General features: G+C 41.0%; 1 protein-coding gene across 1 annotated transcript in view; it reads left to right on the forward strand.

The window, feature by feature from the left end:
* abl1 (c-abl oncogene 1, non-receptor tyrosine kinase) overlaps window positions 1-18,795 on the forward strand; it is a 112,272-nt gene that overhangs the window by 72,592 nt on the left and 20,885 nt on the right. Inside the window, exon 4 of the mRNA XM_043720556.1 lies at window positions 9,550-9,822. Within this exon, the coding sequence (XP_043576491.1) occupies window positions 9,550-9,822 (273 nt within the window). The remainder of the gene's footprint in view (window positions 1-9,549; window positions 9,823-18,795) is intronic.

An 18,795-nucleotide genomic window follows, 5' to 3' on the forward strand; every position in this document is an offset into this window, starting at 1 on the left:
CCCGAATCTATTGAACTCTGGAAAATAATCACCAACGCATCCATGATTTCTCGAGCCACCTCCTTCAGTACCCTGAGATGTAGACCATCAGACCTCGGGGACTTATCAACCTTCAGACCTAACAGCTTCTCCAACACTAAATCCTGGCAAATATAAATTCCCTTCAGTTCAGGTCCTTCAGCCACTGTTACCTCAGGGAGATTGCTTGTGTCTTCCCCAGTGAACACAGATCTGAAGTACCTATTCAATTCAAATTTCCTTCTACTCCCTTAATGTGATGCCAAATGTCATTTGATAATATCCTTAGTTGCTCCGCAGGAATGATATGCTATATTAAGGTTTTGTTTAAATGCAAGTTGTCCATCGCCGACATATATTAACTTCAGTTACTTAAATACCCCAAATTTAATATTTTCAGCCATGTGACTAAATCCCTCAATAGCTTCATCCCTCCTTCTCTGCAGCGTTCTCGAGCTCCATCTTCTACAGGCTAACTCTATTTCCAGATCCTTGCTGTGATGAAATCCTTTCTTTTTTAAATCCATTTTGTACTGTGTAAGCCAGCAATCTATGAATATTGCAATATTCAAGAAGCAATCATTTCAGGAGGTTGTTCCACAATATTGGTTACCTTCAGTACTGCCAAGAAACGAGGATGGTGGTTATAAGGTTATCACAGGTCACTCAAAACAGTTGCGGTTGGATTACAGCACACAGTTCAGAAGGCAAATTGTATGTTCGCCTTTATTGCAAAAGATTTTGAGTAAAGGAGCAAAGAAGTCTTGCTTCAGTTTATAGAACACCGAGTGGGCAATGGTTGGACAGTTTTATGCAGTTCTGGGTCCCTTGCCTAAGAAAGAACATACTTTCAACAAAGGAAGTACAATTCATCAAACTAATTCCTGGGATGATGAAACTATCCGATGAGGAGATGTTGAGGAGACTTGGCCTGTACTCCCTGGAGTTTAGAAGAACAAGAGTCAATCTCATTGAAACTTAGAAACTTCTTGAAGTGGTAAGAAAGTCTTGATGGGCTGAATAGCCTAATTCTGCTCCTATATCTTAAAAAAGGGTAGATGCAGGAAGGATGTTTTCCCTGACAATGGGGTCTAGAACCAGATAAAACAAACGGCAAGCCATTTAGGACTGAGGTGAGGGAGAACTTCTTTGCTCAGAGGTAATAAATCTTTGGAATTCTCTATTCCAGAGGACTGTGTAAGTCAGATCATTAAGTAGTTCAGGACAGAGATTTGAAAGATTTCTAGTTATTAATGGTATCAAGAGATATGGTGATAGTCTGGGAACATGGATTTGAGGTAGGTGATCAGCAAGGTATATGATGGAGCAGGTTGAATGACCAAACCCTGCTTCTATGTTACTACTGAGCAGTTAATTTTAGGCAGTTGAATGGTGACAGCAAGAGGATGAAGTTGCTTCCTTCAGCCTCCCAGTCAGTCAGGCACTGGGAGCAGGAAGTCAAGGCTCCATCATAAATAGAATATTCAAAGGGTATTTGAAGGTGCAGCTCAGAGTTAGGGCTCAGGAATAGTTCTGGAAGCATGAAAGTAGCCATGTGCTATTAGTAGTTCAGTGTGACTAAGAGTAAGGGAAATCCACAAGCAGTATTTGTTTTGTGCAGCTGAGAAACTTGAGATCCTGAGAATGGAGGAGCAGTATCAACTTGGTGAAGCTAGCTGTTCGTGGAAAAGCAGGATTTGTCCCTTTTTCCGCACGCAGTGTTCTACAGTTTCAAGATTCAGAGAGTATAGTCCCAGGAAAGGAAGGTGAAGTATCCGAGTATGACCGGTCACTGAGCCAGCTTCGGACTGGCTTTTCAGCGGTTTTCAAAGCTAGTCTTTGAAAGAGAAGAAATTAGAATCCTTTGTAAAGTTTAATGAGATTTGATGATCCAAATGTTACTAATATCTGGGGGTTGCTGAGAAGTCAGCAGGATCTATCTTGACTATATTCACTATTTGATATGCACTGTGGGGTTTCCAACATTTACCAATATTTAGCTTAGGTCAATTCTAGATATTAGAATATAATTTGAATATATATTGTAGATAGTGTTCTAACTTTGTTTTGTAAAGTTTATTGTTCGAAACCTTGGAATCTTGTGACTTTATTCTCTCTATAAGGACTTAGGACCTCGCACTTAATTTTTTTTAAATGAAAATTTACTGCCCCAAGTCTGTTTGTAACTTAAATGTCATGGTCTGGTCCAGGATTGTAACATCTCCCTACCTCAATCCATTTGCTGTTGAAATTTTCCATCAGGCCTTTCTCATGCCATCTATTTCAGCATCCACACCATCAGTTGTGCTGGAATGTATTATTAAGGAATTCTTCATGTTGCATTTAGAAAATCCCAAGCCTGACCAGACAAAGAGAGTTTATGAAAGGGAAATTATGTTTGGCAAACAGAGTTTTTTAAAGATGTATTCAGTACGGTGAAAAAACGGAAAACTAGCAGCTTTGATGTATATCAATATCCAAACTCTACTCAGATGGATACCACCTTAAAATCTTAATAGACAAGATAGGCTTTTGGAGTTTGAGGGTGATATATGAGCAGGAATAGAGGTTTATTTAACCAACTGACACAAATTATAGACATAAATGAGGAATTTTTAAGTTGGCACACTGTAACTAGTGGAGTGCTGTAAGGATCAGTGCTGGAATCTCAGCTATTTAGAATCTATATTAGTCACTTGGGAAAAGAGACAGAAGGTACTGTATCTAGATTTGCTGACAATACAGAACTAGGTGGAAGTGAAAGTCACGAGGAGGACACAGGCTGCAAAGAAGAATCAGAGTGTGAGTGGGCAGCAAGACAGCAGATGGAACATAATGTGAGAAAGAGAGAAATTATATACTTGGTTGTAGGAATAGAATCGTTTTTTAGAAGGCATCTTTTTTACTGAAACTTATAAATGCTGTTCAGAGAGACTTTGGTTTGCTCATGAAAAAGCATGCAGGTGCTGCAAACATTTGGAAAAGCAAAATGTGACATGGGCCTTAATTGTGAGAGGGTTGGAGTACAGGATTTTTTTTTAAAGTTGTCTTCTGATTGTATCGGACTTTGATAAGACCACACTGGAATACCTATTGGTCTCCCTATTTCAGGAGGATACCCTTTCACTGGAAGTAGTGGTTCATTAGTCTCTGGGATGTGAGGAATGTTTTGTGCTAAGTTCAGTTTTCTCAGTCTGTGTTCTCTGGAGTTTAGAAGGATACGAGGTGATTTCAGTGAAACTTGCAAGATTTTGAAGCATGTCAACACTGAAAGAATGTTCCATCTGGATGGGGATTCTAGATTAGATTAGATCTAGATTAGATTACTTACAGTGTGGAAACAGGCCCTTCGGCCCAACAAGTCCACACCGCCCCGCCGAAGCGTAACCCACCCATACCCCTACCTCTACATTTACCCCTAACCTAACACTACGGGCAATTTAGCATGGCCAATTCACCTGACCTGCACATCTTTTGGAATGTGGGAGGAAACCGGAGCACCCGGAGGAAACCCATGCAGACACGGGGAGAACGTGCAAACTCCACACAGTCAGTCGCCTGAGGCGGGAATTGAACCCGGGTCTCTGGCGCTGTGAGGCAGCAGTGCTAACCACTGTGCCACCGTGCCGCCCTAAAACACAGGAGCAAAGTTTCAGGATAAGTGATGGCCAGTTTGGACTGAATTGAAGAAATATTTCCTTGTTCAAAGGGTTGTGAATCTTTGGAATTGTGTACCTCAGAGGATAGTGGATGCTTCTTTATGACTGGGACCCAGGTGCCTTTTTGGTCCCTCGGGGAATTGAAGGATATGGGGAGCAGGTGGGAAAGTCGAGTTAAAACGCAAGATCAGCAATGGTTGCGTTAACTGACAGAGTAGGCTTAATGAGCCATATGGTGTACTCTTGCTCACATCTGATGCGTGTTCTCTTGCGTTCCTTGCAACCTATTCTGTGGAATTCCTTTGCCAAATCCCTTGGTTTTTCTACCTTCCCGTCCTGTTTTTAGACCTGACTAAACAAATCATGTCATTGAGCTTTGAATCATCCCTACCACTCTCCCCTTTGGCTTGGTTTATGTTTATTCCACAAACCTCAGTGTCTCGAGTGCTTTTCAGTACTGTAAAACGGCCTTTTTAAATATAAGTTGTTTGAGGCCAATAAAAAGAAGCCGTAACAAGGTCACACTTGAGTACATGGCCTCAAAAAAACATTTAATATAAAAACTGCTTCCAGTACAGAGCACTGTTTGACCTGAACTCGACACTGGTTTGGAACAAAAACAGTTACACTGACTCACACTGTAAGTTTAGTATTCAAATAGTTGTGGTTCCAAGCAGGAGCATTAGACAGTCAGTATAGTTGATAGGGCTCCTTGCTGATTATATTATTGTCATTGTAGGAGATTGCTTGTGGGAGGTGAAATTACATTTTACTAATGTTGTGTGGGTGAGAGTGAAAATTGCAGTTCCTGGTTCGCTGTCAGAACTTCATTCTTTTTCTTTGAGCTTTACTTTCATTTCCGGTATTTCAACAAAATTCTAGTAAAATACATCCTGCCATGATTCTGTGTTTTCTTAGCTCAGTTATTTGTACTTGCACTCAATGCAATAATGTTATTGTTTCAAAGTCCCTCCTGCCAGAACTTGAGTAAACTGTCAAGGTTGATAAGTTAGAACACTGTTAAGGGAGTGTGACATTGTCAGAGGTGCCATCCTTCAGGTGAGGCAATAAGCTGAGGTTCTGTATATTGGTCTGTTGCTTCAGGTATATGTTAGAGATTCTATTCTTTGAACTAGAGCAGTAAGTTCTTGTATTTTACAGTGTATTCCTTATTATTCCATATATAGTATGATGGTAAATAAAACAGTAAGCAGCAGTTTAGCATATGTGCGGGAGGGTTTAAGTACCAGGCAGACGATGAAAGAAGTTAAAAGGGAGGATAACACAGGAGATATTAGAGATATTGGAAACCATGAGGGTATGAAAACTAGCGTAAAGGCACTTTACCTGAATACTCATAGCATTCGTAACAAAGTCGATGAGTTAACAGCATGAATCATTGCGGATGAATGTGGTTTAGTAGTCATTACAGAGACATAGTTACAGGATGGTCACAACTGGGAGTTAAATATCTAGGGATAGTAGACTATTCAGAAGGACAGACAGGAAGGTAAGGGAGGTGGTATAGCTCTGATATTCAAGGATGACATCAGAGTGATGCTGAGATGATGTCAGCTCTGTGGAAAATAAGGATGAATCCATTTGGGTGGAAATTAGAAATTATAAGAAGAAAATGTCACTGATAGGTGCAGTCTATAGGTCCCAAATAATAACATCGCATTAGGGTGGGCAATAAACAAGGAGCTAACTAATGCCTGTAAAAATGGTATGGCAATTATCATGGGGGGATTTTAATCTACATGTCGATTGGTCGAACCAGCTTGGTCAGGATAGTCTTGAGGAGAAGTTCATTGAGTGTATCTGTGATAGTTTTCTTGAACAGTATATGATGGAACCAACGAGGGAGCAAGCTATCCTAGATCTAATCCTGAGTAATGTGAGGAATAATTAATGACCTCATAGTTACGGATCCTCTTGGATAAGTGATCGCGGTATGGTTGAACTTAGAATACCAATGGTGAGTGTGAAGGTAAAATCCAATACTTGGGGTCCTGTGCTTAAACAAGGGAGACTACAATAGAATGAGGGAGGACTTAGCTCAAGTAGACAGGAAATTAAGATTTTATGGTGGGGCAGTTGGTGAGCAGTGGAGGACTTCCAAAGCAATTTTTCAAAGTGCTTAGCAAAAATATATTCCAATGGAAAGGAAGGATTGTAAGAAAAGGGGTAATCCGCCATAGGTGTCTAAGGAAATACCTGCATATCTTCTTTTCCACCTATTCCCCCTCCCCCCTAACCTATCACCTTCATCCCCTTCCCCACTCACCTATTGTACTCTATGCTACTTTCTCCCCACCCCCACCCTCCTCTCATTTATCTCTCCACCCTTCAGGCTCTCTGCCTGTATTCCTGATGAAGGGCTTTTGCCCGAAACGTCGATTTTACTGCTCCTCAGATGCTGCCTGAACTGCTGTGCTTTTCCAGCACCACTCTTAATCTAGACAGAAGGGCATAGCCTCAAAATTAGGGGGAGCAGATTTAGGACTGAACTGAGAAGGGACTTCTTCACCCAGAGAGTTGTGAACCTGTGGAATTCCCTGTCCAGTGAAGTAGTTGACACAACTTCAGTAAACATTTTTAAAGCTAAGATGGATTTTTTTTTTTGAACAATAAAGGAGTTAAGGGTCATGGTGAGAGGGCAAGTAAGTGGAGCTGAGGCCACAAAAAGATCAGCCATGATCTTATTGTGAATGGTAGAGCAGGCTCAAAGGGCCTGATGGGCTACTCCTGCTCCTCTTAAGTTCTTATATATGTTATGTATTGATCTCTGGTATCTTGCTGTATACGTATGGCTAATTGCACTTTACTGAAATTCATTGCATGTAAAGCACTTGTCAGGTAACAAGTTGCAAAGTAAATGCTAGCCCGTTTTGTGAAACCGATGAAATGTTATTTGTAGTGTAGCTGGTGTTCAGCTAGCATGCATGCCCACATGAGAGGTTTTCCTTGCTTTGTTAGACCCCCATTCCCCATATGCACAGTCTTGGCCCTAACATTTTAGGGGATGTATTTTCTGAGGATAGACATCTTAATGAAGAGTAGAGAAAAGCTAGTATCTGTTTGTGTTATATTTGGCCCATTTACCATGTCTGATAAGACCTGCTACTTCAATCTAAAATGACCAACAAGGCTTATATCAGTCTGACCAGTGGATATGGAGGTAATGAGCTGTTGGGGCTAGTGGGTGAAAAGCAGCATTATCCTCTAAGTTAATTTAAATTAAGTTAATTTTCTTATACCACTCAGTGCTTAAAAAAGACTGAAATTATCTTCCATAACAACTTATTTCCAGTGTTTGAGCTGACAAAGAAATCCCCACTGTAAATGGCATCAGTATGTTTATCCCTTGCTTTTTCTTTTGGAACTGGAAGAATGATGTGGAAATACAATGCGTTTCATAGCCTCAGGGCATCCTAAAAGTACATTACTATCAGTGAAGTCCTTTGCAAATCTAGTCACTGATGTAATGTAGAAGCACAGCAACCAATTTGTGCACAGCACACTCCCACATGCAACAATGCAATAAAGGATCCAGTAATCTTTTAAAGATGTTTTGGGAAGGCTGCATCCTAATTTTCTTAACTTTTGAGCATGGTAAAAACTCTGGTTGCATTTCAAACTCAGAGCACGTGGGGAGAAACTCAGCAAGTCAAAAATAGCACCTGTGGAGAGAGAAACCAAGTTTCAAGTCCGGTGTGGCTCCTCAGAACTCGAGGAGTCATTTACTCGAAATGTTAACTTTTTTTCTCTATCTCTCTACTGAATTTCTTCAACATTTTCACTTTTTATTTCAGATCTACAGGATCAGCAGTATTTTATTTACTCCAGTAACACATGAGTGTTTGTCATGTTTGTGAAGGGGTTTAAAAATTAATTAGGTCCAGAACTCTGATTTTAAACCACTATATGTTAAAGAACAGGACTGTGAGGCCTGTTGTAGTGTTAATGGAAGTTTGTTTATATTGTTGGGGGGTTATGAAAAAATATTGAGACATTAGCTTAGCAGAGTTTAGGATGAGCAAGCTTTTTTTTAAATTTAGTTGAAATACTTTTGGGTGCAGTTTGAAGAAACCTGACAAGTCACATGAAAATATAGTCTCTCCTAGAAAGAGATTTGTTCGGAGCAGTTAAGGATATGTTACCTCAGTGAAACCTGCATTGTTATTCAAAACTGAGATCTCCATTGTGTGAGGATTCAAGCAAAAAACTTTGCAGAAGCCATGATGCCAGACCTACAGATTGGACGATGAAGAAGCCTTTTTCTGGATTTTAAATCACTGTAAAATGGTGGTGTTGGGGGGTAGTTGGGATTTTGTTTTGCCATATGTTTTGAAATCTTTCAAATATATTTAGATCAGTTTGTTTTGTTTTTCTTTCTGTTGCACAATGAACTTCTGATTTATTATTAAAACCAAATCACGGTACATTTTCATGTTTCAGTCAAAAATCACTACCTTAAATTATAGAAAAGGTATGATCTATCAAGTTATCTGTATAATATATTTTAATATCTATCTGTAAGTGGAGGCGATGGTCTAGTGGAGTTATCAGTGGGCTATTAATCCAGAGACACTTGTAACTTGGGGACCTGGGTTTGAATCCCACCACGACAGATGATGGAATATGAATTCAACGTTTAAAAAAAAATTGGAATTAACCACGTAGTGACCATGAATCCATTGTCAATTATCAGAAAATTCCATCTGGTTCACTAATGTCCTTTAGGTAAGAAAACTTCCATCCTTACCTGGTTTGGTCTGGCCTGGCCTACACTGCGATGTGGTTGACTCTTAACTGGCCTCTGGGCAATTAAGGATGGGCAATAAATGTTGGCTTAGCCTGCAACAGCATCATCCTATGAATGAATAACAAAAGAACCAAGTGTCGTTCTGGGGTCTGACTTGTCCATAGTAACGCAATCTGGGATCATAACAGTGATCACTTGCAACTGTTTCGGTTATTCTCTCCTGGGTCAGCTCCTCTTCAAATCAAAGCTTTTGTCTTTATCAAAACCTTGTGCTTTTTAATAGCAATTGTATAATTTTTGCTACTGTACCAGTCCTTTCTGTTCTATTTGTGTTTAGGTAGAAAATGAGTATTTGATTTTCTTCAGCTGTTTATCTTCCTGGACAATTAAAAGTTAACTACATTGCGGTGGGTCTGGAGCCACATGTAGGTCCAGCCGATTTTTTTTTTCCTGAAGGAAATCAAAAAGCAGATGGGTTTTTACCACATTCATTGGTCACTGGTGTGAATGCGAGCTTTCAATTCCAGATTTGTATTGATTGAGTTTAAATTTTGCCAGCGGCCATGGTGGAATTGACGCCTGTCCCCAGAGAAAGACTTGGAAGAGGGCAAGTCTAAAAGCAGAGTTAACACTTCCACTTCGATGGCTCTTCAGTTCTGATAAAGAGTCACCAGATTCAAAACGTTAACTCTGCTTTCCTTGCACAGATGCTGCCAGACCTGCTGAGTTTCTCCAGCGATTTCTGTGTTTCCCCCCCCCAGATCTCTAGCATCCACAGTCCTTTGTTTTACCTCAGGACGAGAATGGACTTGTGAGAAGCAGAAAGTGTTGAGAAATCTGCAGTTGGGTTGATTGACCTTTCTCAAGCAGGACTCAATTTTCCGATCCAGACCTGCTGAGTTTCTCCAGCGATTTCTGTGTTTCCCCCCCCAGATCTCTAGCATCCACAGTCCTTTGTTTTACCTCAGGACTAGAATGGACTTGTGAGAAGCAGAAAGTGTTGAGAAATCTGCAGTTGGGTTGATTGACCTTTCTCAAGCAGGACTCAATTTTCCGATCTGGATTTGAATACTGCTAACATTTTCCCCCTTCTTGTTTTTGCAGCTATATGTATCTTCAGAGAGTCGCTTCAACACCTTGGCAGAACTTGTTCACCACCACTCTACAGTGGCTGATGGACTTATCACCACCCTACACTACCCAGCTCCCAAACGTAACAAGCCCACAATTTACGGAGTCTCCCCGAATTATGACAAATGGGAGATTGAGCGGACAGACATTACGATGAAACACAAGCTGGGTGGAGGGCAGTACGGTGAGGTGTACGAGGGAGTGTGGAAAAAATACAACCTGACTGTGGCAGTGAAAACACTGAAGGTATGGTGGATTTCTTTCACATTTGTTGCACGCAGAAGAGTAGAATTTCAAGTAACTGTTGCACAGTTCAACAGATTTGGGAAGAAAATGTAGTTAGAAGACTTATAATTTAATTTGTTGGACCATAAAAATATTGATGCATTGGCTGTATATAACTGACTCCCTTTGGGTGAGAAGATTGCCACTTCAAATCCCACTGTAAAGACACGACATGTAATCCATGCTGATAGTGTGATGCAGCGCTTCCAGAACTTCAGTCTTTTAGATGAACCATTCGACCTACATTAAAGAAAGAAAATGTTGTAGACTATTGCACCAGCTCAGGACTTTGTAAACCGTTTTACAGCTTTGGAACTGCAGTCACTATTGTAGGGCACACAGCAAGCTCCCATAAACAGCAGTGTCATAATGTCTCTGTCTTCTTTTGGGTTGGTATTTGAAGGAGACGTACTGGCTGGTGTAGTTCTCCTCTGCTCCTCTTGGAAATAATGCCATAGGATTGACCTTCACATCCACTAGAGAGGGCAATTAGGCAAAAAGTAGTTTAACTTTTCAGTGTAAGGCTCCAACACTCTCTCAATACTGCACTAGAGGTGCCTGCTTAGATTTTGCAGTAAGGTTTCTGGAATGGGATTTCGACCCTGGATGTTAGGTGGATTGGCAATACTAAATTTCCCATAGTGGCTGGGGATGTGCAGGCCAAATGGGTTAGCCATGGGAAATGCAGGATTAGAGGGATAGGATGAGGTGAGGTGAGGTGGGGCTCGGGGAGGGGTGGGAGTGTTGGGTGGATGCTCTTTGAAGGTTAGGTGTGGACTCGGGCCAACTTGCTTGCTTCCACACCTAATGTAGAGATTCTGTGATTCTATGCAAGGCTGGGTATTGTGCGTCATACTGGTGCACAATGTGAATGAAAGCAGATAGGAATGTTATACCTTGCCCAGAGTCAGAGTAACAAAGATTTACTAAACTGATTCCTGAGTTGAGGGAATTGCCTTATATTCTCCAGAATTTAGATGAATGTGAGGTTGTGTAAATTAGATTAGATTACATACAGTGTGGAAACAGGCCCTTCGGCCCAACAAGTCCACACCGACCCGCCGAAGCGTAACCCACCCATTCCCGTAAATTTACCCCCTTACCTAACACTGCGGGCAATTTTAGCGTGGCCAATTCACCTGACCCTGCACATCTTTGGACTGTGGGAGGAAACCGGAGCACCCGGAGGAAACCCACACAGACACGGGGAGAACGTACAAACTCCACACAGTCAGTCGCCTGAGGTGGGAATGAAACACACCATTCTGAATGAGGTTGATTCGGTAGATGCTGGGAGCTGATTCCATGCCTGGGGCGTTTTAAACCAGGCCAGAATAAGATGTCAGATTCTTAACTCTAAATTGAACAGTTTCTTTGCTGTAAATCTTTGAAATTCTGTATTAAGGGCTGTGGGTGCTCAGAGATTGAATATATTCAAAACATTTTGATATATTTTTATGCACAGATTGAAATAAGGAATATGTGGATCGTATAGAAAGGTGGAGTTCAGTTAGAAAGGCCTTCATGATCTTACTGAATGGCAGAACAGCCTCATCCTATTTATTCATTTTAGTAATCAGTATTGCTGCTGGAGTATGGGTATTTGTTTATCATTTGATGTGAGCCATGTAGAAATGTAGGCTAAATGCTGCTGAGTCACATGTAAAAATTGTTTTTGTCCCATTTTGGCCAAGATGAAGATATTCCATTATTGAGTCCTAATTGTTGCCATGCAGTTAAATATGAGAGATACGTGGCAAAGATTTCTTCCATACTGGCAGTTCCTAGTTATTTGTGTCGATGTTTCCAAGATTGTTTAGCAAGCACAGACATTTGGGAAATCATGAAGAAAATCTGTGAGGGGAAGAGGAGAAAGTGACTTAAAGTAACCCTTGAAAGTAACACGACTGGGGAGAAAAACCACAAAAATTAAAGTGCGTTCAGGTATTTGAGTTACCAAGGATCAGTGGATGACAGAAGACGGATGGGAAGAGTGATTGCCTTAATTGTAATAAATATTTTTATAAATGTACACAGCTTATTGGAGAATATTATGAAGGAAATTAAAAATAAACTGGTAATCAACAGTGGGAAAATTCTGGGCATGTCATAATCCCTACAATCCCCATGCATGAATGTAGAGCCAAAGCACCTGACTGTACACTGAAGATATGCAGTGCATGATACAGAGGGATCCAAGAGCTGTATTTGTTTTAAATGTATATCGACATTCAAGTAAACATTTGCACTAGGCAATACTGCATTGCTTTGGGAGTTTTGATTATTTTGGGCTGGAGGCCGATTATCTGAAATACTTCAGACCAATCCAATTTTTTCATGATTCAGACAAGTTGTTGCAAAGTCCTGCCCTCCCGCAAGGATTGCAATTTCCTGCTTTCACTGGTAAATCCTGGCTTAACAATGTTCTTTAACCTACAGGCACAGCTATTCCAGTGCTCCTCTGCTTGACCTTGAGTCCAATCCAACTCCAGCTTCTATTTCCACTTAGAATAAACTTGAATTCATCCAACACTTTACCACTTGTCTCTTGACACATACTAAGTCTATTCATTCATCAATCCTTCTGCTCACTGATGTACATTGGCTCCTGGTCTGACAGTACTTTAACATTAAAAGGTTCTTGCTTTGTGTTCATTTCTTCCATGGCCTCATCCCTCCGAGTTTCAGGAACCTCCCTTCAGCTGTGCAACCCATGGTCTTCCATCTTTGGGCTCTTGTTTACTTCCCACACTCTCGGTCCCACCATTGGGTATTTTGCCTTCAGCTATCAAGAAGTTTATTCTTAAATCTTGCTGACTCTCAATTTCTCTCTCTTCCTTTTAAAAAGTATCCTTAAGAATGACCTCTTCAACCAAATGTTTGGTCACCTGCCCAAATATCCCCTTCTTTGACAAGTGCTGGCTAATAGCTCCTGTCATGCTGACACACTTTACTGTTTGTTCTTTTGTGGGCTATGGACGTCACTGGCAAGTCCAATATTTCCCCATGAAAAAGGACAGTTCCCTTTGACATCATGTTCCAAACCCATGGCCTGTACCATCTCGAAAGCAAATGCTAGTAGATGACTGGGAACACTTACCACCTGTAAGTTCTCCATAAAGCCACACACCATCCTGTCTTGGATGGTGTTTCTTCACTGTCACTGTTGCCACTGTCCATTTTTGGTGCAGGAGGTGAATATTCAAGCTGGTGGATAGTCTGCTGTAAACAGCCTGCTTTGTCCTGAAGTGTATCTAGCTTCTTGAATGTTGTTGGAGCCACACTCATTCAAGCAACTAGAGAATGTTCCATACGCTCCTGACTTGTGTCTTATACATACATGACAGGCTACTGGAAGTTAGCATGTGAGTAGCACAACTCAGAATTCTTCAGTCCGTCAGCTGTTCTTGTAGCCACTGTATTCTCGTGGCTTGTCCAGTTCAATCATAATCCTCAGGATGGTGTTAGTTAGGGATTCAATGATAGTAAGGTCATCAAATGGCAAGGCTAAGATGGTTACACTTTTTTTTTTGTTGGAGATGGTCATTGCCTGGCCCTTGTGTGACGTGGCTATTAATAGTTAAAAATTACCTCAAATCCGAATGTTGTTCAGGCCTTACAGCATATGAACACATGATGCTTTATCTGAGGACTTGTAAATTATATGAAACATTGTGCAGTCATCCACAAATATCTCCATTTCAAAAGTTATGATGGAGGGAAGTTATTGACGAAGTAGCTGAAGATGATAGAGCCTTGGTCACTACCCTGAGGTGCCTCTGCAGAGATGCTCCCTGGCTGAATGATAGGCACCCCAACCACCACATTCATCTTCCTTTGTGCTAGGTATCACTTTAACAAATGGAGACACTATCCCCTGACTTCACTTTTACTGGGCTCCTTGCTACCACAGTCTATCAATGGTGCCTTGATGTCAAGGTCAGTCACTATCACCTCCCTGTAACTGAGTTAAAGATGCTCTAGAAATGCGAGTTGTTTGATTTTTATCCTGGAGTGTGACAGAGCAACTGCAGGATGTGACACTCTCCCAGACCCACAGAAGCAGGAACTGTTTTCTATTAAAGCTTGGACTTTGAGTGGTACTGAGGATTCTGTTCAGTGAGTGTGAATACAAGTGAATCAGCAACCAGGTTGGCTCTGAAGACAGGAATAGAGGCAAAGTGGAAAATCAGGAATGGGACAAAAGATGGGGTGAAAATGAGGAATGATCAGAGAAAATGGTTAAGGGGAGGGGAAGCATAGTGGTGTACCTGAAATTAAAGTATACAGTTCTGAGTTGATTTTCAATGTAGGAAACAGAAACCAGTCCCCGATCACATTGCTGTCGAGAGTATGGTGCTGGAAAAGCACAGCAGGTCAGGCAGCATCTGAGGAGGAGGAGAATTGGCGGTTCATTTATTGAGAAATGTCTATTCTCCTGCTTCTCAGATGCTGCCTGACCTGCTGTGCTTTCCCAGCACCACACTTTCAACTCTGATCTCCAGCATCTGCAGGCCTCACTTTTTCCTGATCACATGAGGAACCCACTTCACATGAAATAGTCCATTTACCTTCCTACCAGTAGCTGCCTTAGCTGTAGGGATTGTCCAACCTTGATTTATTCCCCAAACCTGTTTAACTTCAAGGTTTCTGCAGACAGTCACTGCACATGAAGTTCATTATCTGTGAGTTGCCTTTCAGATGTTTGAAAAATAATGTCATGTAACACTGCTTTCAAAATGCAGGTTCTCATTTTAGTATATGTGGTTGGACTGGATGCCTGTCTTTGCTGGTATGTGATTGACTGGGAGCAGTCTTTTTGTAGCTATCAGCGAATACAACTCAATTTATTGAAAAGTAAAAATGACTGACAGAATAGTGAACAGATATTGAACTACAGTGAAGGATCCTGTACGGTAGATTTAAGTTTACCTCTTTTTAACAAGGCTTTTGGCTTATGTGAATGTCTTGTGACTGAACAATCTCCCTGTTTGGTTTTGATGGCCTCGGCTGTTTACCTATCTCCAGGCTCAATATAATAGACTCACCTGAGAGGTCACAGCACCAATTGTCCAACAGGGTGTTCACCACTTGGGATACAGGCTGTCAAGGTAAAATCAGAAAACCCACCCACAGCCTGGGAAACAAAGTCTACCCAGTTTGTGTCCTGTTGCCCGATTGTATGATAGTTATTGTGTGCCATTAGCCCCTCCTAGTGTTTGACTTGAGCATGACATAATCTTGCCACATTTGGTTGAATTGTACATATGGAATTTTAAGCGATTGAGCTAGGTATCTTCGTGTGCACTGTAGTAGATGCACATTAATAAACTGGAGCAGAAGCCTGACGTTCGGATCAATTTAAATTTTCATTAACTTTTCATGATGCTCCAGTGTTACCCAGAATTCAGCAGATAAAACATTAGAAGAGAATAGTCTTTATTGTCACATATGCTCAATGAGTATAGTGAAAAGTTTATATGTTGCCAAATACAGCATCAACTTAGATACAAAAGTACCTAGGCACAGTTGCTTTAGTTACAAGATCTTAGACAATAGAGAAATAAAATGTTTAGCATTGCAGAAATAAAAGTTCAGTCCAACGGACCACATTGGCACCTGGCTCCACACTGCACCAGTGACATGCCATGTCAGGAGGTTGGAAGGTCATCATGCCACACCAGGAGGAATGTTACCCTAAATACCCTCTCAGGATTCATCCTTCTAAACTTGTATACAGACTGGAGAGTTTATTTTTGAGTTGACTGCCTTTGAGGTGTTGAATTAAGTTTCACTTGAGAAGTGTTGATACAGCTTTGCAAATGAATGTAGTTCAGTGAAAACTCTCCAGTAAATTGGAACCTCAGATATGGAGAACCTCGCAGTGGAGAATGTTTGTTTGTTTTTTAAATGTGGGTGAAAGTCTTCCGATTCAACTCCTCCACTTAAAATGATTGTTTTTCATCTTCCTGAACTAACATAAGAACAACTTGTTTTTATGAGGCATCTTTAATACTGCAAAACTTCCCAAGGCACATTACCACATTGAATTGCTGGTAAGGAAAAAGTTGGTAATGATTTTGAGCAGATGATTCTCCTATGTCAACGATACAACATGCTCACTTTAAGGTCCATTCTGAAATTGGAGCTGGATGGGTGTAATGTACGTTTGAACAAATAACTTAATCACATCTAATATCCAATTGATCCACTAGCGACCCACCAATCGCGCAGTTCCCATTGAATTCTCTTTAACATCCCCACGCAATGCAGTTTAACATCAGAGCGACGTCCCACCAACTTCTGTTCTCCTCACTTGTAGGTGAGGCCAGCTGTGGCATTTGAGACCAGTTTCAGTGTTACCTTGGCTAAGCTCAGTTCCCAATGGTCATGAGTTCAGTTTTGCTCTAAGTGGGAAGTATATTAAATGACCAATCTTACAATATTGGTGAAGATTCTTTACAAGTCGAGCTATGATTAGGAGTGAAGAAGCATACAAAGTAGAGCTTTGATAATAAAGTCCCTGATGATACAGAAGTTACATTCAGCTTGGGCTCGGTGATAATGAAAGAATTTTATAGTCCAAAGGATCTTGATTCAAACTTCATTCCTGTGATTTGAGCATGAGATCTGGACTGACACTTCTTCAGAGATGCTGTCCTTGGGATGAGGTAAGGAGCAAGGGATGGTAACTAATTGGATGGCTGTCTTGTAGAGTTGCACAGGTGCAGTGGGCTGGATGGCCTTCATTCAGTATTTCTGTTTTAAACCATGACCCTGACTGCCTATTGAGGTGGACACGAGGGTCACCCTGGCATCTTCCTCAAACAGCAGAGAGTTGAACAGCTGACATTACCTTCCTTATTGACATCTGCAATAGATAATCTGGTTGTTATCTATTGTTGCTGATGGGACTTGAATACGTGCAAGTTACCTGCAAATCTGACCAAACAATTGTGGCCATGCTTTTAATAAGTACTTCAGGTTGTGTAATGCTTTGGAACATCCTGAGGATGTGAAAGGTGCTGTATAAGGATAAATTTGTGCTTTTTATTTTGACATATGCTGTAATTGCTTTGAAGATGAGAGGAAAGCTATTCCTTGTAAGTGGGAATCTAACTAATTAGACCAGTGTATAATCTGTTGAGCAGCCTTGCTTTCTTTAAGTTTCCCACAGCAGAGTTCATTTACAATTGGGCACTGACATCAAGGAGTACCCAGTGAACCTTTGTAGTGAGAATTGGTTCAGATTTGAGACAGTCCCAAAGTGAAGGTGGGACATGTGTGATACAGCTCAGTCCCAAATCAGGCAGCATGGCATGAGAACCGGGTCAGTGCAGCGTGTCTGTAAAGGTGTGGTCCCTGATGAAGTTCTTCATGTTTGTGTTTGAAACCAAGTGTGATGTGTCCAATATTTTAACATAGGATGTTTACTGTATCCTATTGTTATAGCTTTCCTGACCTGACGTTTGCATCTCAATTTCATAATAGACTTTAAGGAACATTGTATCCTTTAAAGGCAAAATAGCCAAATATTGGAAGCACTGGTGCACACAGTAGAGCATTCAATAGAGGAATTATCTTTGCACTATTTATTACAAAGTCCAGACTGATATGATTGACTGAATTACAGATTCTGTTATGAGTATCTGTGGTTTGAAGTGAGCTTACATCTTCACTGATTGACTTCCAGACTGCGGATGTAACCCATCTGCAAACTAGATCCTCTAGTTGTTGCATATTTCTTGAAAATGACGTGGTTAGTCATGTTAAAGTAGAGAGAATTCGCCCACAGGCTGGCCTGGATCTTGAACGAGTACAACCAGTGTGACTGTAAAGTGGTTTTCCTTTGGACTTCTGTATTCAAGATGTTTAATCTCAATGGTTCCTGCTGTGTCTTCCTTGAGTGAAGTCTAGTTTGAGAGTATATTCAGCTTTGATGCATTTTTCCTCAAGTAAATATGTCACTGATATTATCAATTGCGAGCTGCCTGTTGAATTCATGGTGTCACAAGTAACTCATTCCTACACATAACTATTTCTAACTGACGTTGGCAGAGAACAGTTTTGCTCGAGCGTTATCGTATACTTTTGCCTTGTATCATTGTCAGAGATTCAAATCCCACAAAGAAGGTTGATGTTGCATTTGAAATAAATTGGTCAAATGCACTGCCACTTCTACCTGGCATGTGCCAGTTCCAAACTGTGTGGTTGGATTCTTCATGTTTTCCGAATTACTAGGGATGGGCAATGCCAGTGTCACCCACATCCCAAGAACAAGTAAACGTTACCACTTGGCAGCGAAATCCACCCACGGCTTGTCTTACAAACCACATAAAGTTTCCACTTTACTCAGCACATTAAGGGATTCTTTCAGCTCATTGTGCAACTCAGAAGTTCCTCAAAATGATTGCAGTCGACGCAAGCCAGATTGTTTGTTTGAAGGTGTGTCTGTACGGTACTCACTAAAAGGTGCTGTTCTCAAGGAAGCAATGGTGATGGGATAAAGTGTCCAGGTAGTCAGGGGAAATAAAGTGGAAGAGCAACAGTATGACAGGCACTGTCTCAGGCAGGTTTAACTGGTCATTCACTGCTGTTTGTGGTGTACTTGTACATCAAAGCTGCTACCTCCAATGTACCTCATTTTAAATGACGTATTTTGAGATATTTCTATATCCCTTAAGATGTGATATAAATGTGAGTTTCTTCATAGAGTTGCAAAATAACAGTACCAAAGGAGGCCATTCAGCCCACAATGTCTATACCAGCTCTTATGCCTTATCCGATTAATCCCACTCTTTTCCCTTATCGGTGCATTTTTTTCTGTCAAGTCTGTATCCAGCTCCCTTTTGAGAGTTACTATTGAATCTTTCTTCAAGTTGAGGAAGCAAGGCTCTGGCATAGCTTTAGAGGATTACAGGGTAGCTAGGAGAG

Source organism: Chiloscyllium plagiosum, chromosome 30 (assembly GCF_004010195.1).
Source record: "Chiloscyllium plagiosum isolate BGI_BamShark_2017 chromosome 30, ASM401019v2, whole genome shotgun sequence".
Lineage (NCBI taxonomy): Eukaryota > Metazoa > Chordata > Chondrichthyes > Orectolobiformes > Hemiscylliidae > Chiloscyllium > Chiloscyllium plagiosum.